Source organism: Physella acuta, unplaced genomic scaffold, assembly GCF_028476545.2.
Source record: "Physella acuta isolate Inbredline_101_S28 unplaced genomic scaffold, ASM2847654v3 ptg000476l, whole genome shotgun sequence".
Classification (NCBI taxonomy): Eukaryota; Metazoa; Mollusca; class Gastropoda; family Physidae; genus Physella; species Physella acuta.
Genome location: NW_026731995.1, coordinates 329,309 through 350,256, shown reverse-complemented (window position 1 = coordinate 350,256; position 20,948 = coordinate 329,309). Strand labels below are relative to the sequence as shown.

Below are 20,948 nucleotides of genomic sequence, written 5' to 3'. Positions count from 1 at the left end.
CTGACTATCTCCTTATATTAACAACTAATTTAGCTGACTATCTCCTTATATTAACAACTAATTTAGCTGACTATCTCCTTATATTAACAACTAATTTAGCTGACTATCTCCTTATATTAACAACTAATTTAGCTGACTATCTCCTTATATTAACAACTAATTTAGCTGACTATCTCCTTATATTAACAACTAATTTAGCTGACTATCTCCTTATATTAACAACTAATTTAGCTGACTATCTCCTTATATTAACAACTAATTTAGCTGACTATCTCCTTATATTAACAACTAATTTAGCTGACTATCTCCTTATATTAACAACTAGCGTGCTCCTTCCCCGCAGGGTTAAAGTCTGATGAAATATATTAGGAGGGTTTCATCAATGCGTTACCAATCCCATATTTTTTAGACATGTGAGCTTGTTTTCTAAAACTGAGTTATTAAATTGTATGGCCCTTGGCTTGGTTTAATCATCAAATGTTTGTGCCACCGTGTCAATATTGTAGGGTGCTCCTTAAAACTAACGTAGGCACCATAGCGTTCAAGGGATAGCCCTGGGCACCAAACCGCACCCTACTGGGTCATTGGCAGACGCGCCTGATTAAATTTAGTGAACAACTATAAAGCCCATCTTATCCATAGTTTATCTAACTGTTTAAAATGAACTTAGCGCCAAATTGCACCCTGCCAAGGCGCAGGGGTGGAGAATTGAAATATATTTTTTCTGCAGAAACCTTTCCAGGAGCATTTTCATCAACTCCCCAAAGTTTTATGGCACCATACAGAGCAAAATTGCATCCTCACAGGGTGCCGCCCTTGCGAAATAAAAAAAAAAATTTTCTGCAGAAACCTCCCCTGGGGTGTTTTAATCAACTCCTTAAAGTTTCTTGCTGATCAGATGAACAGTGTCAAACCGCAATCAACTTTTATTTTTACATACAGTATATAGAGGAGAGTCAAATCATGCCTTGCTGGGGTGCCACCCTGCCAATCAAAAGTATTTCACAGAAACATCCCCAGGTGCATTCTAAAAAACTTCCCAAAGTTAAACAACTTCCCAAAGTTTAACAACTTCCCAAAGTTAAACAACTTCCCAAAGTTAAACAACTTCCCAAAGTTAAACAACTTCCCAAAGTTAAACAACTTCACAAAGTTAAACAACTTCCCAAAGTTAAACAACTTCCCAAAGTTAAACAACTTCCCAAAGTTAAACAACTTCCCAAAGTTTAACAACTTCCCAAAGTTAAACAACTTCCCAAAATTTAATGACTATCAGATGAAAAAAGTATTAATGCATAAAGACAGACAAACAGATATACATTGTTTTTCACACACATAGATTAAACACAGACATTTTAATAATGCATTTAGCTCTTTAGAGCTTGTGCTAGAAAAACAAAGTGGACATACATGAAATTCTCCCCAAAAACCTTCATGAAATGCATTATGGGATTTGTGGCTGTCTTCATCTTCCGTCTGTAACTGTTTGATTCTGTTCTCTAAGGATGAAGCCATAACCCGACTGTTGTAGAGAGGCTAGAAAAATACATTTGCACTTGTAAATAACATTCGGAAATAAATTATTGCAACTAAAACATTTTGGAAGAGGTATGATGAAATCCTAATTGGGAAAAATACATGAAATCTAAAACTTTGTGAAAAATTTGGAAAGAAAGTACACTGACATCTAAAACATTAAGGTAAATGGTAAAAGTTAGATTGTGAAAGTGTTAATGATACATTACATGTTTAATGTAAACAACAGTGCCAGATGTTTCCACCATTGGACTTTTCTTATAATGTTCTACCAGCTCTGTCAGAGAATCAAACATCTCCCCACCTCCAACATCATACTTGCTGCCCTGTAGGTGGACCAAAACAGGTTTCAACTTTAATAAGCACCTTCTAGAACCAAATACAAATATTTTAAATAGTGCACACCTATTGTGCAAATATTTTAAATAGTGCACACCTATTGTGCAAATATTTTAAATAGTGCACACCTATTGTGCAAATATTTTTATTTACTTAACTATTAGGGAACATGCAATAAAAATACAATTTCTTAATAAACATTTAAGCAGGCTATAAAAAGATCTATGGGACCGCGAGGCCTAGCGGTGGAGCTAACCCGATAGTTTCGAGTTCAAATCCCGGTTCAAGTTAGTGGAACGTAGGTATTGCAAGGGTAGGGGGGAAGTTTAGATCAGTCTTTATCATGTTGTGCTAGGGTGTAGAATGGGGGGAAGTTTAGATCAGTCTTTGTCATGTTGTGTTAGGGTGTAGAATGGGGGGAAGTTTAGATCAGTCTTTGTCATATTGTGTTAGGGTGTAGAATGGGGGGAAGTTTAGATCAGTCTTTGTCATATTGTGTTAGGGTGTAGAATGGGGGGAAGTTTAGATCAGTCTTTATCATATTGTGCTAGGGTGTAGAATGGGGGGAAGTTTAGATCAGTCTTTATCATATTGTGTTAGGGTGTAGAATGGGGGGAAGTTTAGATCAGTCTTTGTCATATTGTGTTAGGGTGTAGAATGGGGGGAAGTTTAGATCAGTCTTTGTCATATTGTGTTAGGGTGTAGAATGGGGGGAAGTTTAGATCAGTCTTTGTCATGTTGTGTTTGGGTGTAGAATGGGGGGAACCTGTTGAACTAAAGGGCTGGATGAAGGTCTTATGAAGTTGTGTATGATGGTGCTACATATTGTAAGTAAAGGGCTGGATGAAGGTCTTATGAACATGTGTATGATGGTGCTACATATTGTAACTAAAGGGCTAGATGAAGGTCTTATGAAGTTGTGTATGATGGTGCTACATATTGTAACTAAAGGGCTGGATGAAGGTCTTATGAAGTTGTGTATGATGGTGCTACATATTGTAACTAAAGGGCTGGATGAAGGTCTTATGAACATGTGTATGATGGTGCTACATATTGTAAGTAAAGGGCTGGATGAAGGTCTTATGAAGTTGTGTATGATGGTGCTACATATTGTAACTAAAGGGCTGGATGAAGGTCTTATGAACATGTGTATGATGGTGCTACATATTGTAACTAAAGGGCTGGATGAAGGTCTTATGAAGTTGTGTCTAATGGTGCTACATATTGTAACTAAAGGGCTGGATGAAGGTCTTATGAAGTTGTGTATGATGGTGCTACATATTGTAACTAAAGGGCTGGATGAAGGTCTTATGAAGTTGTGTCTAATGGTGCTACATATTGTAAGTAAAGGGCTGGATGAAGGTCTTATGAAGTTGTGTCTAATGGTGCTACATATTGTAACTAAAGGGCTGGATGAAGGTCTTATGAAGTTGTGTATGATGGTGCTACATATTGTAATGAAAGGGCTGGATGAAGGTCTTATGAAGTTGTGTATGATGGTGCTACATATTGTAACTAAAGGGTTGGATGAAGGTCTTATGAAGTTGTGTATGATGGTGCTACATATTGTAACTAAAGGGCTGGGTGAAGGTTTTATGAAGTTGTGTTTGATGGTGCTACATATTGTAACTAAAGGGCTGGATGAAGGTCTTATGAAGTTGTGTATGATGGTGCTACATATTGTAACTAAAAGGCTGGATGAAGGTCTTATGAAGTTGTGTATGATGGTGCTACATATTGTAACTAAAGGGCTGGATGAAGGTCTTATGAACATGTGTATGATGGTGCTACATATTGTAACTAAAGGGCTGGATGAAGGTCTTATGAACATGTGTATGATGGTGCTACATATTGTAACTAAAGGGTTGGATGAAGGTCTTATGAAGTTGTGTATGATGGTGCTACATATTGTAACTAAAGGGCTGGATGAAGGTTTTATGAAGTTGTGTATGATGGTGCTACATATTGTAACTAAAGGGCAGGATGAAGGTCTTATGAAGTTGTGTATGATGGTGCTACATATTGTAACTAAAGGGCTGGATGAAGGTCTTATGAAGTTGTGTATGATGGTGCTACATATTGTAACTAAAGGGCTGGATGAAGGTCTTATGAAGTTGTGTATGATGGTGCTACATATTGTAACTAAAGGGCTGGATGAAGGTCTTATGAACATGTGTATGATGGTGCTACATATTGTAACTAAAGGGCTGGATGAAGGTCTTATGAACATGTGTATGATGGTGCTACATATTGTAACTAAAGGGCTGGATGAAGGTCTTATGAAGTTGTGTATGATGGTGCTACATATTGTAACTAAAGGGCTGGATGAAGGTCTTATGAAGTTGTGTATGATGGTGCTACATATTGTAACTAAAGGGCTGGATGAAGGTCTTATGAAGTTGTGTATGATGGTGCTACATATTGTAACTAAAGGGCTGGACGAAGGTCTTATGAACATGTGTATGATGGTGCTACATATTGTAACTAAAGGGCTGGATGAAGGTCTTATGAACATGTGTATGATGGTGCTACATATTGTAACTAAAGGGCTGGATGAAGGTCTTATGAAGTTGTGTATGATGGTGCTACATATTGTAACTAAAGGGCTGGATGAAGGTCTTATGAAGTTGTGTATGATGGTGCTACATATTGTAACTAAAGGGCTGGATGAAGGTCTTATGAAGTTGTGTATGATGGTGCTACATATTGTAACTAAAGGGCTGGATGAAGGTCTTATGAAGTTGTGTATGATGGTGCTACATATTGTAACTAAAGGGCTGGATGAAGGTCTTATGAAGTTGTGTATGATGGTGCTACATATTGTAAGTAAAGGGCTGGATGAAGGTCTTATGAACATGTGTATGATGGTGCTACATATTGTAACTAAAGGGCTAGATGAAGGTCTTATGAAGTTGTGTATGATGGTGCTACATATTGTAACTAAAGGGCTGGATGAAGGTCTTATGAAGTTGTGTATGATGGTGCTACATATTGTAACTAAAGGGCTGGATGAAGGTCTTATGAACATGTGTATGATGGTGCTACATATTGTAAGTAAAGGGCTGGATGAAGGTCTTATGAAGTTGTGTATGATGGTGCTACATATTGTAACTAAAGGGCTGGATGAAGGTCTTATGAACATGTGTATGATGGTGCTACATATTGTAACTAAAGGGCTGGATGAAGGTCTTATGAAGTTGTGTCTAATGGTGCTACATATTGTAACTAAAGGGCTGGATGAAGGTCTTATGAAGTTGTGTATGATGGTGCTACATATTGTAACTAAAGGGCTGGATGAAGGTCTTATGAAGTTGTGTCTAATGGTGCTACATATTGTAAGTAAAGGGCTGGATGAAGGTCTTATGAAGTTGTGTCTAATGGTGCTACATATTGTAACTAAAGGGCTGGATGAAGGTCTTATGAAGTTGTGTATGATGGTGCTACATATTGTAATGAAAGGGCTGGATGAAGGTCTTATGAAGTTGTGTATGATGGTGCTACATATTGTAACTAAAGGGTTGGATGAAGGTCTTATGAAGTTGTGTATGATGGTGCTACATATTGTAACTAAAGGGCTGGGTGAAGGTTTTATGAAGTTGTGTTTGATGGTGCTACATATTGTAACTAAAGGGCTGGATGAAGGTCTTATGAAGTTGTGTATGATGGTGCTACATATTGTAACTAAAAGGCTGGATGAAGGTCTTATGAAGTTGTGTATGATGGTGCTACATATTGTAACTAAAGGGCTGGATGAAGGTCTTATGAACATGTGTATGATGGTGCTACATATTGTAACTAAAGGGCTGGATGAAGGTCTTATGAACATGTGTATGATGGTGCTACATATTGTAACTAAAGGGTTGGATGAAGGTCTTATGAAGTTGTGTATGATGGTGCTACATATTGTAACTAAAGGGCTGGATGAAGGTTTTATGAAGTTGTGTATGATGGTGCTACATATTGTAACTAAAGGGCAGGATGAAGGTCTTATGAAGTTGTGTATGATGGTGCTACATATTGTAACTAAAGGGCTGGATGAAGGTCTTATGAAGTTGTGTCTAATGGTGCTACATATTGTAACTAAAGGGCTGGATGAAGGTCTTATGAAGTTGTGTATGATGGTGCTACATATTGTAACTAAAGGGCTGGATGAAGGTCTTATGAACATGTGTATGATGGTGCTACATATTGTAACTAAAGGGCTGGATGAAGGTCTTATGAACATGTGTATGATGGTGCTACATATTGTAACTAAAGGGCTGGATGAAGGTCTTATGAAGTTGTGTATGATGGTGCTACATATTGTAACTAAAGGGCTGGATGAAGGTCTTATGAAGTTGTGTATGATGGTGCTACATATTGTAACTAAAGGGCTGGATGAAGGTCTTATGAAGTTGTGTATGATGGTGCTACATATTGTAACTAAAGGGCTGGATGAAGGTCTTATGAACATGTGTATGATGGTGCTACATATTGTAACTAAAGGGCTGGATGAAGGTCTTATGAACATGTGTATGATGGTGCTACATATTGTAACTAAAGGGCTGGATGAAGGTCTTATGAAGTTGTGTATGATGGTGCTACATATTGTAACTAAAGGGCTGGATGAAGGTCTTATGAAGTTGTGTATGATGGTGCTACATATTGTAACTAAAGGGCTGGATGAAGGTCTTATGAAGTTGTGTATGATGGTGCTACATATTGTAACTAAAGGGCTGGATGAAGGTCTTATGAAGTTGTGTATGATGGTGCTACATATTGTAACTAAAGGGCTGGATGAAGGTCTTATGAAGTTGTGTATGATGGTGCTACATATTGTAAGTAAAGGGCTGGATGAAGGTCTTATGAACATGTGTATGATGGTGCTACATATTGTAAGTAAAGGGCTGGATGAAGGTCTTATGAAGTTGTGTCTAATGGTGCTACATATTGTAACTAAAGGGCTGGATGAAGGTCTTATGAAGTTGTGTATGATGGTGCTACATATTGTAATGAAAGGGCTGGATGAAGGTCTTATGAACATGTGTATGATGGTGCTACATATTGTAACTAAAGGGCTGGATGAAGGTCTTATGAAGTTGTGTATGATGGTGCTACATATTGTAACTAAAGGGCTGGATGAAGGTCTTATGAAGTTGTGTATGATGGTGCTACATATTGTAACTAAAGGGCTGGATCAAGGCAGTAAAAATGAATTAAGACGTTTTCCTTTTGTTTTACAGTAGTTTAGAAATGTTTTTATCAAATGTCTTTTTACTATATGGACATTTTTTAGTTTCTGAGAATAACTTTAGAATTTATTTATTAAATTATTTGAAAAACAGATTTAAAATCTATTCAAATATACAATAATAAAATCTTCACTAATAATGACTCTAAAATATTGAATCTTTACTGCCTAAATATTCTGTATTAACCACCAGTACACCCCAACCATACAAATAGCGTCAACAATAGTAGGACATTACCCCCACCCCTGCACTAAAATAGAGATATGGATAGGTAAATGATAGGAATAAAGATAGAGATATGGATAGCTTAAGGATATAGATGATGATATATAATGAATAGTTGTAATATGTATCCTAAGGGGGGGGGGGGGGTTATTGCCTGAATTAGGTAAGGGTAAGTTATCTTGAGATTGGTGGGGGTAATAACTCATCCTTAAAAGAGCCATAATTACCTGACAACGAATTTTAACGTGCGTGACCCGGTCCTCACACCTGACAGATATAACAAAGTCTCCTGGTTTACTCTGACTTTCTCGCACTAAAAAACTGGAGTTCTTTCCCTTTTCAAGTAAAAGCCTCTCTGCCTCGCGGCCTGTAAGATGACCATGAAACCACCTAGAATAAAATAATTCAATGTAAGATGGCCATGAAACCACCTAGAATAAAATAATTCAATGTAAGATGGCCATAAAACCACATAGAATAAAATAATTCAAAGTAAGATGGCCATGAAACCACATAGAATAAAATAATTCAATGTAACTTGGCCATGAAACCACCTAGAATAAAATAATTCAATGTAACTTGGCCATGAAACCACATAGAATAAAATAATTCAAAGTAAGATGGCCATGAAACCACCTAGAACAAAAAAAAATTCAATGTAAGATGGCCATAAACCCACATGGAATAAAATAATTCAATGTAAGATGGCCATGAAACCACATAGAATAAAATAATTCAATGTAAGATGGCCATGAAACCACATAGAATAAAATAATTCAATGTAAGATGGCCATGAAACCACATAGAATAAAATAATTCTATGTAAGATGGCCATGAAACCACCTAGAATAAAATAATTCAATGTAACTTGGCCATGAAACCACCTAGAATAAAATAATTCAATGTAAGATGGCCATGAACCCACATGGAATAAAATAATTCAATGTAACTTGGCCATGAAACCACCTAGAATAAAATAATTCAATGTAAGATGGCCATGAAACCACCTAGAATAAAATAATTCAATGTAAGATGGCCATAAAACCACATAGAATAAAATAATTCAAAGTAAGATGGCCATGAAACCACATAGAATAAAATAATTCAATGTAAGATGGCCATGAAACCACATAGAATAAAATAATTCAATGTAACTTGGCCATGAAACCACCTAGAATAAAATAATTCAATGTAACTTGGCCATGAAACCACATAGAATAAAATAATTCAATGTAACTTGGCCATGAAACCACCTAGAATAAAATAATTCAAAGTAAGATGGCCATGAAACCACCTAGAATAAAAAAATTCAATGTAAGATGGCCATGAACCCACATGGAATAAAATAATTCAATGTAAGATGGCCATGAAACCACATAGAATAAAATAATTCAATGAAACTTGGCCATAAAACCACAAAGAATAAAATAATTCAATGTAAGATGGCCATGAAACCACATAGAATAAAATAATTCAATGTAACTTGGCCAAGAAACCACCTAGAATAAAATAATTCAATGTAACTTGGCCAAGAAACCACATAGAATAAAATAATTTAATGTAACTTGGCCATAAAACCACATAGAATAAAATAATTCAATGTAACTTGGCCATGAAACCACATAGAATAAAATAATTCAATGTAACTTGGCCATGAAACCACCTAGAATAAAATAATTCAAAGTAAGATGGCCATGAAACCACCTAGAATAAAATAATTCAAAGTAAGATGGCCATGAACCCACATGGAATAAAATAATTCAATGTAAGATGGCCATGAAACCACATAGAATAAAATAATTCAATGTAACTTGGCCATAAAACCACATAGAATAAAATAATTCAATGTAAGATGGCCATGAAACCACATAGAATAAAATAATTCAATGTAAGATGGCCATGAAACCACCTAGAATAAAATAATTCAATGTAACTTGGCCAAGAAACCACATAGAATAAAATAATTTAATGTAACTTGGCCATAAAACCACATAGAATAAAATAATTCAATGTAACTTGGCCATGAAACCACCTAGAATAAAATAATTCAATGTAAGATGGCCATGAAACCACCTAGAATAAAATAATTCAATGTAAGATGGCCATAAAACCACATAGAATAAAATAATTCAAAGTAAGATGGCCATGAAACCACATAGAATAAAATAATTCAATGTAAGATGGCCATGAAACCACATAGAATAAAATAATTCAATGTAACTTGGCCATGAAACCACCTAGAATAAAATAATTCAATGTAACTTGGCCATGAAACCACATAGAATAAAATAATTCAATGTAACTTGGCCATGAAACCACCTAGAATAAAATAATTCAAAGTAAGATGGCCATGAAACCACCTAGAATAAAAAAATTCAATGTAAGATGGCCATGAACCCACATGGAATAAAATAATTCAATGTAAGATGGCCATGAAACCACATAGAATAAAATAATTCAATGAAACTTGGCCATAAAACCACATAGAATAAAATAATTCAATGTAAGATGGCCATGAAACCACATAGAATAAAGTAATTCAATGTAAGATGGCCATGAAACCACCTAGAATAAAATAATTCAATGTAACTTGGCCAAGAAACCACATAGAATAAAATAATTTAATGTAACTTGGCCATAAAACCACATAGAATAAAATAATTCAATGTAACTTGGCCATGAAACCACATAGAATAAAATAATTCAATGTAACTTGGCCATGAAACCACCTAGAATAAAATAATTCAAAGTAAGATAGCCATGAAACCACCTAGAATAAAATAATTCAAAGTAAGATGGCCATGAACCCACATGGAATAAAATAATTCAATGTAAGATGGCCATGAAACCACATAGAATAAAATAATTCAATGTAACTTGGCCATAAAACCACATAGAATAAAATAATTCAATGTAAGATGGCCATGAAACCACATAGAATAAAATAATTCAATGTAAGATGGCCATGAAACCACCTAGAATAAAATAATTCAATGTAACTTGGCCAAGAAACCACATAGAATAAAATAATTTAATGTAACTTGGCCATAAAACCACATAGAATAAAATAATTCAATGTAACTTGGCCATGAAACCACCTAGAATAAAATAATTCAATGTAACTTGGCCAAGAATCCACATAGAATAAAATAATTCAATGTAACTTGGCCATGAAACCACATGGAATAAAATAATTCAATGTAAGATGGCCATAAAACCACCTAGAATAAAATAATTTAATGTAACTTGGCCATAAAACCACATAGAATAAAATAATTCAATGTAAGATGGCCATGAAACCACATAGAATAAAATAATTCAATGTAAGATGGCCATGAAACCACCTAGAATAAAATAATTCAATGTAAATTGGCCAAGAAACCACATAGAATAAAATAATTTAATGTAACTTGGCCATAAAACCACATAGAATAAAATAATTCAATGTAACTTGGCCATGAAACCACCTAGAATAAAATAATTCAATGTAACTTGGCCAAGAAACCACATAGAATAAAATAATTCAATGTAACTTGGCCATGAAACCACATGGAATAAAATAATTCAATGTAAGATGGCCATAAAACCACCTAGAATAAAATAATTTAATGTAACTTGGCCATAAAACCACATAGAATAAAATAATTTAATGTAACTTAGCCATGAAACCACCTAGAATAGAAGAATTCAATGTAACTTGGCCATAAAACCACATAGAATAAAATAATTCAATGTAACTTGGCCATGAAACCACATAGAATAAAATAATTCAATGTAACTTGGCCATGAAACCACATAGAATAAAATAATTCAATGTAACTTGGCCATGAAACCACATAGAATAGAATAATTTGATGTAAGATGGCCAACATTTTTACAATGATGTAAATAGAAATAAGTCATAAACCTGAGAAGACCATATGACTTAGGTATTAATGTTATGATCAGGTTAACCCTTTGAGCCCTCCAGGCCGGTAAACCGGCTTAAACATTAGGCATATACGTCCGTAAAGCCGGTTTTCCGGCCCGATGATCTAGCGTCATATTCCTAGCGGCTGGTATACTGTCTAATTAAATATAATTAGCGGAAGACTGACTAAAAACTGCTCATATGTCTTTTGAGTGCAGGATTATGATTCTAAAAATAGATTTTAAGGAACAGTGAAAGTGAAAGTGTTTACATTTCGTAGCAATGCCGCCGAAACGAAAAGCTGAGCCACAGCCGTCGACTTCATCACATATACAGTTGGTGCAAAAGATGAAGCAAAAGACCGAAATATCAACAAAAGAAGATAATATTCCTGGTCTATATTGTGATGATAGTGACGTTGAATTTGAGACTGAACATTGTGACATTGAAATTGACAGTGACAATGAAACTGTTCAAGTACGTACTGATGCGCGTGGTGTCAAGGACAAAGACTTGCCGAAACAAAAAAAAACAACTGTTTACTGGTGCAAAACATGCAAATTTTTTCTTTGCATCGGGTCCGGCAGTGATAACTGTTTTGAAAGTTATCACACAAAAGTGGACTTCTGGCTTTGAACTAGTATGGCCAGGTATCAAAAATAACAAAACAATTACTAAATGTAAATTGGTTTCTTCTATGTTCTATCAAAACAATAATTATGTGTTCATTTTATATACATTGTTCTGTTCAAACATTGTAAAAAAAAAAAAGAATTTCAGAATCTTGCTGAATTGTTGTTTGATCCTGAGTCTGGATACCAAATTTGGCTTGATTATCTCAAACGGCTCAAAAGTTATAGGCAAAGTTAGAAGCAGATAAGTGAAAATTGGTTTGGGCCTGGGAGCTCAGGAAATGGGAGAAATTAGGCCAGGGCTCAAAGGGTTAAGCCTGACTTAGTTATTAATGTTATAATCAGGTTAGTCCAAAGTAGAAACAAAAGGAAGAGTCAGAAATTCCAAATTTTGTGTATGTAAAACATTCATTGCTTGTTAATTGATCCCAGAAGGAGGAAGGTTACAGAGGTAAATTTGCATGTATGTTCTCACTAAGTTGAGCAATCTGCTAACAATATTTGCCAACTATCATGGTAAGAAACTACCTTTCTGGAGTGGGATCCATTGATGCCATTGGATATTTTAACTTGATCACAGCCCCATTTTTTTCTTTCAACTGTTCCTGATTTTCCATGTAATACTGAACAAGTTCAGAGAGAGTAGCAAATGTTTCTCCTCCATACAAGTCATAAGAGTCTCCAGTGTTCTGGATTTTTATATGGGTCACCTCTCCATTACGTCTGCAAGAGAAAAACAAAAATTTGATTGAACTCTACTTACACACATGTACTAATTTGTATCATGAAATATGACTCTCTTTGTACTCACTAACTTAAATACTCACTAGGAATAAAATATTGCTGGTTACATGACTGTAACCTATCTTTTTTTTCTGTTTGTGTCCAAGACAAATGAGTTAGATGAAGTAGAGTTCATCTGATTTAGAGACCTTGGCATAAGAAGGGATAGAGTGGTCAGCACTATGCCCAGCCGTCTTTGTTTCCCTAATGTGAGTTAGGTACCCATAGAGTGGTCAGCACTATGCCCAGCCGTCTTTGTTTCCCTAATGTGAGTTAGGTACCCATCATAGCTTGGTGGATTCAGGGACATTCTACTGACTTAAACGCAGATTCAAACTCATGACTTTTGATTTGTTGTGTAGACCCTGACTATACCATGCTGTTGTGTAGACCCTGACTATACCATGTTGTTGTGTAGACCCTGACTATACCATGTTGTTGTGTAGACCCTGACTATAGTTGTTGTGTAGACCCTGACTATACCATGCTGTTGTGTAGACCCTGACTATACCATGCTGTTGTGTAGACCCTGACTATAGTTGTTGTGTAGACCCTGACTATAGTTGTTGTGTAGACCCTGACTATAGTTGTTGTGTAGACCCTGACTATAGTTGTTGTGTAGACCCTGACTATAGTTGTTGTGTAGACCCTGACTATAGTTGTTGTGTAGACCCTGACTATAGTTGTTGTGTAGACCCTGACTATAGTTGTTGTGTAGACCCTGACTATAGTTGTTGTGTAGACCCTGACTATACCATGCTGTTGTGTAGACCCTGACTATAGTTGTTGTGTAGACCCTGACTATACCATGTTGTTGTGTAGACCCTGACTATAGCTGTTGTGTAGACCCTGACTATAGTTGTTGTGTAGACCCTGACTATAGTTGTTGTGTAGACCCTGACTATAGTTGTTGTGTAGACCCTGACTATACCATGCTGTTGTGTAGACCCTGACTATAGTTGTTGTGTAGACCCTGACTATAGTTGTTGTGTAGACCCTGACTATACCATGTTGTTGTGTAGACCCTGACTATAGTTGTTGTGTAGACCCTGACTATAGTTGTTGTGTAGACCCTGACTATAGTTGTTGTGTAGACCCTGACTATAGTTGTTGTGTAGACCCTGACTATACCATGTTGTTGTGTAGACCCTGACTATAGTTGTTGTGTAGACCCTGACTATAGTTGTTGTGTAGACCCTGACTATAGTTGTTGTGTAGACCCTGACTATACCATGCTGTTGTGTAGACCCTGACTATAGTTGTTGTGTAGACCCTGACTATAGTTGTTGTGTAGACCCTGACTATAGTTGTTGTGTAGACCCTGACTATACCATGTTGTTGTGTAGACCCTGACTATACCATGTTGTTGTGTAGACCCTGACTATACCATGCTGTTGTGTAGACCCTGACTATAGTTGTTGTGTAGACCCTGACTATAGTTGTTGTGTAGACCCTGACTATACCATGCTGTTGTGTAGACCCTGACTATAGTTGTTGTGTAGATCCTGACTATAGTTGTTGTGTAGACCCTGACTATAGTTGTTGTGTAGACCCTGACTATAGTTGTTGTGTAGACCCTGACTATAGTTGTTGTGTAGACCCTGACTATAGTTGTTGTGTAGACCCTGACTATACCATGTTGTTGTGTAGACCCTGACTATACCATGCTGTTGTGTAGACCCTGACTATAGTTGTTGTGTAGACCCTGACTATAGTTGTTGTGTAGACCCTGACTATAGTTGTTGTGTAGACCCTGACTATACCATGCTGTTGTGTAGACCCTGACTATAGTTGTTGTGTAGATCCTGACTATAGTTGTTGTGTAGACCCTGACTATAGTTGTTGTGTAGACCCTGACTATAGTTGTTGTGTAGACCCTGACTATAGTTGTTGTGTAGACACTGACACCTCCCACCCAAACCTTGCTATCACTTGCCAGTTATTTGAAGCAAGCCCACACCTCCCACCCAAACCTTGCTATCACTTGCCAGTTATTTGAAGCAAGCCCACACCTCCCACCCAAACCTTGCTATCACTTGCCAGTTATTTGAAGCAAGCCCACACCTCCCACCCAAACCTTGCTATCACTTGCCAGTTATTTGAAGCAAGCCCACACCTCCCACCCAAACCTTGCTATCACTTGCCAGTTATTTGAAGCAAGCCCACATCTCCCACCCAAACCTTGCTATCACTTGCCAGTTATTTGAAGCAAGCCCACACCTCCCACCCACACCTTGCTATCACTTGCCAGTTATTTGAAGCAAGTCCCACCCAAACCTTGCTATCACTTGCCAGTTATTTGAAGCAAGCCCACACCTCTCACCCAAACCTTGCTATCACTTGCCAGTTATTTGAAGCAAGCCCACACCTCCCACCCAAACCTTGCTATCACTTGCCAGTTATTTGAAGCAAGCCCACACCTCCCACCCACACCTTGCTATCACTTGCCAGTTATTTGAAGCAAGCCCACACCTCCCACCCAAACCTTGCTATCACTTGCCAGTTATTTGAAGCAAGCCCACACCTCCCACCCAAACCTTGCTATCACTTGCCAGTTATTTGAAGCAAGCCCACACCTCCCACCCACACCTTGCTATCACTTGCCAGTTATTTGAAGCAAGCCCACATCTCCCACCCAAACCTTGCTATCACTTGCCAGTTATTTGAAGCAAGCCCACACCTCCCACCCACACCTTGCTATCACTTGCCAGTTATTTGAAGCAAGTCCCACCCAAACCTTGCTATCACTTGCCAGTTATTTGAAGCAAGCCCACACCTCCCACCCAAACCTTGCTATCACTTGCCAGTTATTTGAAGCAAGCCCACATCTCCCACCCAAACCTTGCTATCACTTGCCAGTTATTTGAAGCAAGTCCCACCCAAACCTTGCAAGCCCACCTGATGGATAGGGTGTAAGCCCCTTCTGTGCTGCTAGGCCTGGCTAAAAAACTCCAGTCTTGTCCCTTCTCCATCAGTAGTTTTTCAGCCTGCTGACCACTGATGTTAGGGTGAAACCACCTGTAATACATTTAATCAGTTAGTTTTCCTTGTATAATTAAACACTTAAGATGTAAGAGAAAATGCTTATTAAGTACAATTAGATGAAAATTCTCATATTTTCACATGAGAGAAAACAAATCATTACTAAACATGTTTTTTATGTCATGTGTGTCATTGATTATTTGTTATATTTCTATGTTGGGAGTAAAACTACTAAAAAAATAGGATTTTTCTGAAAAACTTTCAAATTGGTTTATGGTTAAGGCATCTAGCCACATGATACATACACTACTAGATAATTGTCCTATTGAGGGAAAAATACAGAAGCACTATACTAATAATGTATCTTTCTTTTCTCTGAACCAAGCCCTTAACTCTTGATCCTAACCTAAACTGTTACCAAAACTTTCACAGACACTTTAAACAGTACAATAACATTAACCAGATCTGTAATAGAAGTCCTATCCCAATACCAAATGCTGTTACTGCAACCAAAAAAAAAATTCTCTAAATCTCCTATCCCAATACCAAATGCTGTTACTGCAACAAAAAAAAATTCTCTAAATCTCCTATCCCAATACCAAATGCTGTTACTGCAACCAAAAAAAAAATTCTCTAAATCTTCTATCCCAATACCAAATGCTGTTACTGCAACCAAAAAAAAAATTCTCTAAATCTCCTATCCCAATACCAAATGCTGTTACTGCAACCAAAAAAAAATTCTCTAAATCTCCTATCCCAATACCAAATGCTGTTACTGCAACAAAAAAAAAATTCTCTAAATCTCCTATCCCAATACCAAATGCTGTTACTGCAACAAAAAAAAAATTCTCTAAATCTTCATGCGGACTCTTATTGGTATGGTTGTACTAACTTTAAGAAGACAGCCCACATTTAAAGAATAAACCAATACCTTTAAAAATAAAGCAGGAGTGATCTCAACTAAACTTTCTCAAATATTCTTATGTAGTATTATGAGGGATGGCAACTCAGGATATAGACATTATTTTAAATCAATTTTTAATTACTCTTTCAAATAGAACAGAAACAACTGGTAGAAAAAAGAATTGCGCACCAAGTGTACAGCAAACAATGTGTATATAATAGAGCGGAATATTAGTAATTTATAAAGTCATATGAGTATGACTTTTTGAGAAATTTGAAATAGTGTAAAGTACTAGAATCTACTTCCTGTCAATGAAAATAACTCATGGTAAATGTATCAGAAATGTAGCTGTATACCGCCCGCCTAAGAAAAAAAGCAATTTTGTTTTACAAGCAGGAGGGGATTGGGCAATTTTCTAAACAGGTCATGATATTTCAAGCTTATTTTTTAACATTTCAAACAATAATTTGTTGTAACTAAATCATAGTACGCTAAATCATTATTTAGAATCAAAGCCTAAGATGATGTAGATCAAGTCATTCATTTCAAGTAAAAAACTCAAAATAACCCTGTTACAATTAGATATTTAAATATCAGCGAGTGTATAATGTGCTCACTTGGTCAGGTGTGTAGGGCTAACAGTCAGCGTGACCACAAAAAAGGGGGAGAGGATGTTTGTTATGGAAACACATGTAGCGTAAGTTGAGTAAAAGTAATATAATGACGTCACATTAATAAGCTGAATATACCCAAACCCATACAGTCATTGATAGCTAGACAGGCACAATTGACATTAAAAAATTCAGTCTACAGCATCTTCAATTTAAAAAAAAAGATGCATGGCTGCCTGCAATCTCTGACTCTTTATAAAAAATAGTGGGTAACAAAGACTTAAAAATAAAGAGGCAGGACAGCATCCCAGCGCGATTGCTCTTTCAGTAAAGAACAATTTTTTATAGTCTTAGCACATTCACAGGGTAAGTTTATAGACTTAGGACATCTCAGAAAAATTTAACTCCCAATTAATATTTAAGCCTAGTAATAGATGTTACAGAAACTATCAAATCAATATATTACATTATCAGTTAATGGACACATTGCATGTAAATGAATTAGTAATTTTGCAGAGGTCTACTAAATTTTTCTGGATGTCCACAATGGGTGGTGTTTGCAGAAAGTGGATGTGTGTGTGGACGGGGGTTTAAAATACACAATTTTTGTGGACATCATAAATGGATGACCCCTAAATAAATAATTTGTGCCATCCCTACAGTTAACACGGGCAGACAAAGTGCGCTAGCCAAAGGTCAAAGCTGACATCCTGACATAATGTGATGTCAGCCACAAATTTATACTCTACCGCTTGTTCATTTAGTGACCAGCTATCATACAACAATGTACTGTCATAAAAAATCTCTTAAAGATTTTAACTAACATTGGTCACAACAGAAAATTTAAGGACCTTAAAAATCAGATGACATGAGATGAGATAAAAAGTTAGCCAGATGACACAAGTTAAGTAAGCCAAATTAGCAGTTAGCCAGATGTCATGAGGTGAGATGAGCAGTTAGCCAGATGCCATGAGGTGAGATGAGCAGTTAGCCAGATGTCATGAGGTGAGATGAGCAGTTAGCCAGATGACACGAGGTGAAGTTAGCCAGATGACATGATGTGAGATGAGCAGTTAGCCAGATGCCATGAGGTGAGATGAGCAGTTAGCCAGATGTCATGAGGTGAGATGAGCAGTTAGCCAGATGACACGAGGTGATGTTAGCCAGATGACATGATGTGAGAAGAGCAGTTAGCCAGATGTCATGAGGTGAGATGAGCAGTTAGCCAGATGTCATGAGGTGAGATGAGAAGTTAGCCAGATGTCATGAGGTGAGATGAGCAGTTAGCCAGATGTCATGAGGTGAGATGAGCAGTTAGCCAGATGTCATGAGGTGAGATGAGCAGTTAGCCAGAAGTCATGAGGTGAGATGAGCAGTTAGCCAGATGTAATGTGGTGAGATGAGAATTAAGCCAGATGTCATGAGGTGAGATGAGCAGTTAGCCAGATGACACGAGTTGAAGTTAGCCATATGTCATAAGGTGACATAAGCAGTTAGCCAGATGACACAATGTGAAGTTAGCCAGATTACATGAGGTGAGATGAGCAGTTAGCCATATGACATGAGGTGAGATGAGCAGTTAGCCAGATGACATGATGTGAGATGAGCAGTTAGCCAGATGTCATGAGGTGAGATGAGCAGTTAGCCAGATGTCATGAGGTGAGATGAGCAGTTAGCCAGATGTCATGAGGTGAGATGAGCAGTTAGCCAGATGAAATAAGGTGAGATGAGCAGTTAGCTTGATGTCATGATGTGAGATGAGCAGTTAGCCAGATGTCATGAGGTGAGATGAGCAGTTAGCCAGATGTCATGAGGTGAGATGATAAGCTAGCCAGATGACATGAGGTGAGATGAGCAGTTAGCCAGATGACACGAGGTGAAGTTAGCCAGATGTCATGAGGTGAGATGAGCAGTTAGCCAGATGTCATGAGGTGAGATGAGCAGTTAGCCAGATGTCACAAGGTGAGATGAGCAGTTAGCCAGATGTCACGAGGTGAGATGAGCAGTTAGCCAGATGTCACGAGGTGAGATGAGCAGTTAGCCAGATGTCATGAGGTGAAATGAGCAGTTAGCCAGATGCCATGAGGTGAGATGAGCAGTTAGCCAGATGTCATGAGGTGAGATGAGCAGTTAGCCAGATGACACGAGGTGAAGTTAGCCAGATGACATGATGTGAGATGAGCAGTTAGCCAGATGTCATGAGGTGAGATGAGCAGTTAGCCAGATGTCATGAGGTGAGATGAGCAGTTAGCCAGATGACACGAGTTGAAGTTAGACAGATGACATGATGTGAGATGAGCAGTTAGCCAGATGTCATGAGGTGAGATGAGCAGTTAGCCAGATGTCATGAGGTGAGATGAGCAGTTAGCCAGATGTCATGAGTTGAGATGATAAGTTAGCCAGATGACACAAGGTGAGATGAGCAGTTAGCCAGATGTCATGAGGTGAGATGAGCAGTTAGCCAGATGTCATGAGGTGAGATGAGCAGTTAGCCAGATGCCATGAGGTGAGATGAGCAGTTAGCCAGATGTCATGAGGTGAAGTTAGCCAGATGACATGATGTGAGATGAGCAGTTAGCCAGATGTCATGAGGTGAGATGAGCAGTTAGCCAGATGTCATGAGGTGAGATGAGCAGTTAGCCAGATGTCATGAGGTGAGATGATAAGTTAGCCAGATGACACAAGGTGAAGTTAGACAGATGACATGATGTGAGATGAGCAGTTAGCCAGATGTCATGAGGTGAGATGAGCAGTTAGCCAGATGACACGAGGTGAGATGAGCAGTTAGCCAGATGACACGAGGTGAGATGAGCAGTTAGCCAGATGTCATGAGGTGAGATGAGCAGTTAGCCAGATGCCATGAGGTGAGATGAGCAGTTAGCCAGAAGTCATGAGGTGAGATGAGCAGTTAGCCAGATGTCATGAGGTGAGATGAGCAGTTAGCAGTATTAGTCTATTAGATTACACTCTAGTCTAGCTACTTACTGGGTCTAGATATTCAGTAGTAGCTAACTTAACTACTAGGCCCTGCCCTAGAGATCTAATTAATATTTATTTAAACTTTAAAATTAAACATCCTACCTTCTTGATGCAGCCATGTATCAAATGTACTTAATGAATGTAGTATGTAGATCTAGAATCTAGATCTAGATTCTAGTAGTATGTAGATCACTAGATCTATGTACTAGAGAGTCTATCATAAATTCAAAGTAAATAGAATCTAGATCTAGTTTCAAATCTGTAAATAAAGCCGCACTAGTCTAGTTAGATCCAATCTAAATCTAGATAGATCTATAACAATTTAGATCTAGACTAGATCTAGAATCTATCTAGATCTAGATAAATGAATTTCTATTTCTATTCGATGTCAAAAAACAACTGAGAAATATAACATTTGAGCAGCTTAAATGCACTTCCTGGTACACAGACTGTTTCCCAAATATTATTGTCCATTGTATAGGCCCTAGATGTGTACATTATTATACATTCTAGATCTAGATTGCCCTAGTGTGATTTTTTAAATATTGTTTAGCCTTAACAAGTAACCTTTAAAAAATACCGCCTATCTAGATATGAGGGGATTTAAAAGTTTGTAAAGATGTGCTAAACATAAAAAAACATACTAAAGCGTACCCGTCCCACGTTGCTGCGGGCCAAGAAGAAAAGCGGATAAAAATTTAAAGAGGATTTCATCAATGCGTTACGAATTCCGTTTATTTTTAAACGCGTGCTCTTGTTTTCTAAAACTGAGTTATTTATGTTATTTAAAAGTAAAGAAAGCAGGCGCATTTTTTC

General features: G+C 37.3%; 1 protein-coding gene across 1 annotated transcript in view; it reads right to left on the bottom strand.

Moving 5' to 3' along the window:
* The window catches only part of LOC131944008 (tyrosine-protein phosphatase non-receptor type 11), a 34,820-nt gene extending 14,482 nt beyond the window's left edge, over positions 1-20,338 (bottom strand). Inside the window, exons 1-6 of the mRNA XM_059304446.1 lie at positions 20,235-20,338; positions 15,555-15,674; positions 12,402-12,596; positions 7,559-7,721; positions 1,746-1,862; positions 1,411-1,536 (exon numbers count right to left, since the gene is read on the bottom strand). Coding sequence (XP_059160429.1) covers positions 1,411-1,536; positions 1,746-1,862; positions 7,559-7,721; positions 12,402-12,596; positions 15,555-15,674; positions 20,235-20,251 — 738 coding nt within the window. The 5' untranslated portion in view covers positions 20,252-20,338. The remainder of the gene's footprint in view (positions 1-1,410; positions 1,537-1,745; positions 1,863-7,558; positions 7,722-12,401; positions 12,597-15,554; positions 15,675-20,234) is intronic.
* Between the last annotated feature and the right edge of the window lie 610 nt (positions 20,339-20,948).